This window comes from Coenobita brevimanus, chromosome 21, assembly GCF_032717465.1.
Source record: "Coenobita brevimanus isolate Jiangsu-jjx chromosome 21, ASM3271746v2, whole genome shotgun sequence".
Classification (NCBI taxonomy): Eukaryota; Metazoa; Arthropoda; class Malacostraca; order Decapoda; family Coenobitidae; genus Coenobita; species Coenobita brevimanus.
Window position 1 is genome coordinate 4,224,292 of NC_136974.1, and position 4,302 is coordinate 4,228,593.

General features: G+C 43.9%; 1 protein-coding gene across 1 annotated transcript; it reads left to right on the forward strand.

The window, feature by feature from the left end:
* Positions 1 to 290: 290 nt before the first annotated feature.
* Positions 291 to 3,744, forward strand: LOC145392077 (uncharacterized). Its single transcript, XM_080266533.1, has 3 exons — positions 291 to 500; positions 2,680 to 2,835; positions 3,379 to 3,744. Exons 1-3 carry the CDS (start codon positions 291 to 293, stop codon positions 3,742 to 3,744), a joined length of 732 nt encoding a protein of 243 aa, XP_080122659.1.
* Positions 3,745 to 4,302: the final 558 nt, after the last annotated feature.

Here is a 4,302-nt window from a genome sequence, read left to right on the forward strand (position 1 = left end):
ACTAATTTTTAATGCGTACGTTAAAAAATCCTTCCCGCCTCACGACTTGCCAAAAGTCGGATCACAGTTACATCATAGTCTGGAGTGTTGTAGGTCAGTCCTGAAGCAGACTTAGCTCAGTTGGATGCGTCGTGATGCGTTTGTTGCGTGTCAGCGTGCAGTCGCCGTAAAAAAAAACGTTATGACTGCGTAATGAGTCGCCGACCACGACCAAACCACGATCAGACCACAACCACACCCCGAGCCGACCATGCAACGCATTTTGACAGTCCAGTCGGCGATTCGGAATCATGGCTCACGACCACGTGACAACTGCAAGCAGACCACACGACAACTGGGCTAGGATCGATCCCAGACCACGCAAAAAATGCGCCAAGAGTGTTGGCGGGAAACCGGGCACGGTCCGCCATCTGGCAACACCAGTCACACATGGCAACTGTGTGCCAGTGAGCGAGCAGTGTATAAAGCGTGAGAGGCCCGCACTTGCCATCGTGGGGGGGGTCGGTGCGGGGTTGAGGGAGGCTCGGGGGAGGTCGTTGTCCATTCCCTGAACGCGTCACGCAGTCGTGTTGCATTCTTGGGCGGTCATGGCTGACAAAAATTCATTACAATTTCAAACTTGAAGACTCGTTGCTCTGTCGCCCCATGGTCACCTTGTGGTTGCCTCGCGGTCGCCTCGTGGTCGCCTTGTGATCTGGTCGCATTCTTGGGGACGTCATGACCAGTAGTGAGGCAGTCATGAGCAGATTAGATTCGGGGCCAGTCGGGAGGTGTGGGAGCCAATTGGGCACGACCTTGAGTCCGGCCGCGATTGGACGTTGAGTCGCGCATGTGTGACAGGGGCTACATGAAACCAGTACGTTTTTCACTTGTATAGAGTCACCATAGGAATAAGAAGGCAGCACTACATTAGATGAGTGGATGATGGTTGTCATCACTTACCATACAGAGGTATTAAATCTCTGTTACCATCTATCTTTAATCCTTATGATTCCTTTATACTTAAAACATCAAAAGTAGCTAGAACATAACGCTAACACGCTAATACACTATCGGTAATACTCCTTATTCTCCACAGTCTTCTTTCATTTTCTTTCCTAGACCCCTTTAACTACAAAATGACAAAACCAGTCACTTGTATTTCTTCTCAGTGGCATTTCATTCTACACTGCGTCTGATGCATGGCAGATCTTGCCCAAAAAGTCAACGGTAAAAGGTTTAGGAATAAGTCAACCTTTACAGTTTTCATCCGAGTCAGACCATACTTGGTGGAAAGGGAGGGTGAGGGGCAGCTGATAAGATTAAGCTCTCTGTTATTAAAGCCAAAAAGTTTAATTCATATCAGACGAAACTTTTATGGTACGGTTTAGGGTCATCCAAAGATTAAATTATTCAATTTTTACAACAACAAGTCAAAGTTTATGATCACATGTCAAAGTCTACTTGAACACTTGATCCAATTTCGACCAGACTTAGTGGGCGAGTTAATGGTCACGCAAAGATGAAGTATTTCAACTTAGAGGCCAATCACTCAAAGGTCAGAGTCATAGAGCATAGTCAAAGGTCATTCACCAAGCCTAAGCCCCGGGTCATGCGCTGTCTCAATGCTCCTTCTTATTATCACCATACTTTATTCAATTCAAGAGAGACTTTTCGAATGTGAGCTAGTGGTAGTGGTTATACAACGGAAAGATTATGAATGTAGGATTCTTTAAGATTACAAACACGGACTGGACGGTGAGTGAATGCATAAGGTGCATGAACATTTTATAATACAGTGAAGCAAACCAGTTAACTCCTGTCACTTCGTAGTCCAACTGGCTTCAGAATTTAAAAATTACCATCAACTATATGAATTCTCCTAGATTCCTCCCCAACACTTTTTCTAATCCGTGATCTACATAAGTTTAATCCATATTCAGGTTAAACTCCCTCTTTACTCTTGCCACCTTGACCTTGGGCTTGGTAGTGCCATGAGGAGCGACGCCACACCCAGGGTGGGGAAGGCAGTATATAAGGGCGAGGCAGGCTGTACTGGGCATCATTTCTTATCCCTCCCATCACAGATCAACAACATGCTCTGCAAAGTACGGTGACACAGAATTAGGCCACTTTGCAATTCACAGCAGAATTATCTCCTCACTATATAACTATCATCACCTTCTGCGCCACTGAAAAAAGATTCATATTGACATATAAACAGTTACTGTGGAATTGGTCAGTTTTAAAGAGGCTAAAACAAAGAGGCTAAAATATTTTTTATATTAATTTTCAAACTTATGCTTCGTTTATTTGTAACGTCAAAGTTTTTCAGATTAGTATCAGTTCCTGGGCTAAGAAAAAAACACCCAAGATTTAAAGAAAATCTTTAATCCACATCTTCATTTAAAAACAAGTTTCCTGAGGATGTGCGTGATGAACTTGGTTTACGAGATGACTTTGGCTACGTTGACCCCACTATAATCGTGTGTACGTGTGTGTGTGTGTGTGTGTGTGTGTGTGTGTGTGTGTGTGTGTGTGTGTGTGTGTGTGTGTGTGTGTGTTCCTATATTTCTACATTCTTCTTCACCTAACATTATATTTAGGACCTCGTTCAAATTTCGCGTATATCGTGTCGTGGGCTATGGGAAACTGTGACTTAGTAAAAATTATTTGTTTGTCTAACCGACTCTCCTCTAGCAACAAGCCTCCTTGTCACTACGTCTACTGCAGGTTGTTCTCTTGGCTCTGGTGGCCGTGGCCGCTGCTGAGAACACTCCTCCACCACAATCTTACAGTCCTCCCGAGCCCACCTACGGCGCACCCCAGCCCACCTACGGCCAGCCAGAACCCGAGGTAAGAGGCAATGGAATATTATCGTCAGAAAAACAGCGATAGCATGAAGTAGAAAATAATCCTATAGAGAATGTTGCATCTTTCATTCATTTGTGTACATTCAGGTAAACACAATAAACAGCTCTGTGTCTAGAGATTTATGCATGCCCAGAATATTCAGGACGAGTAAAATGATTGGCCAGCAATACCAGTTAGTTCTTACTATACGTACCTGTAGATGTCATATTACAGAAACTCTTCTTAGTCGCTCATCTTTTCGAGGTCTTTCCTAACCAACAGTAAAACGGTTTACCTCTTTTTGTCAGCTATGCATTACAAAATATACAACATTTTCTATACCTTGGGTGCTGTAAATTATCGGGATGGCTTATTTTTTATCAACTTAATATACACCAGTGAAATTTTTGTGATAGTATTAATGCATCGTACTGAGAAACTAAAGCAAAAAAGCATAATATGGCAACATATAACAAGGATTTGTCATATTTTTCTCTCGAGCTATTTTCCGTTGCTGACAAGATGCTTCTTCCCACACCTCACCAGAGTCCACCCAAGTACGACTTCCAGTGGTCAGTGAAGGACGATTACTCCAGCAACGACTTCGGCCACAACGAGAAACGCGATGGTTATAACACTGATGGTCAGTATTACGTTCTGCTGCCCGACGGTCGCACCCAGAGGGTGACCTACAACGTGAATGGCGACTCCGGTTTTGTGGCGCAGGTTGAGTACGAGGGCGAGGCTCAACCCCCCCAGGAGTCTTACGGACCACCCGCCCAGTCCTACCAGCCACCAGCCGCCCCGACCTACCAGCCACCATCTCCCCCGACCTACCAGCCACCATCTCCCCCGTCCTACCAGCCACCATCTCCCCAGACCTACCAGCCACCATCTCCCCCGTCCTACTAGCCACCACCCGCCCCGACCTACCAGCAGCCTGCAATCGCCCGCGCTTAAGCTTAACGATCATGACAACTAGGTTACCGGATTCCCGTTAAAGAAGTATTATGCATATATAAATTATTTTACTAATAAATGCTCATTAATGAAGTTTGGTTTACTCAAATGATACTCCACTTTGTCCTTGTAGGTATAACATTAACCTATTCAGATATAACTTTTTTTTTTTTTTTTACACTTATAAGTCGTTACATCCATCTCTGACATTAAGGCTTCTGTGACTCAACTAAATAATACCGTCTGGCGTCAGCTGGAACAAAACTGAAGAGAAGAAAAAAAAACGAGAATGTTGCAGCATATCAAGCAGCAGCCATCACCCATATCTGAATAAATCTGACACACCAGCAATGACAAACTATCAATTCATTCAGTCAAGACTAGGAAAAAAGCAAAATCATAATACCATTACAACAAAAATCTTTAGGTTGCATAAAACCAGACACAAAACCATCAAATCCATGTTCTCTGATTATTGCATACAAAAAGCAATAATAATTAGTTTCCTCC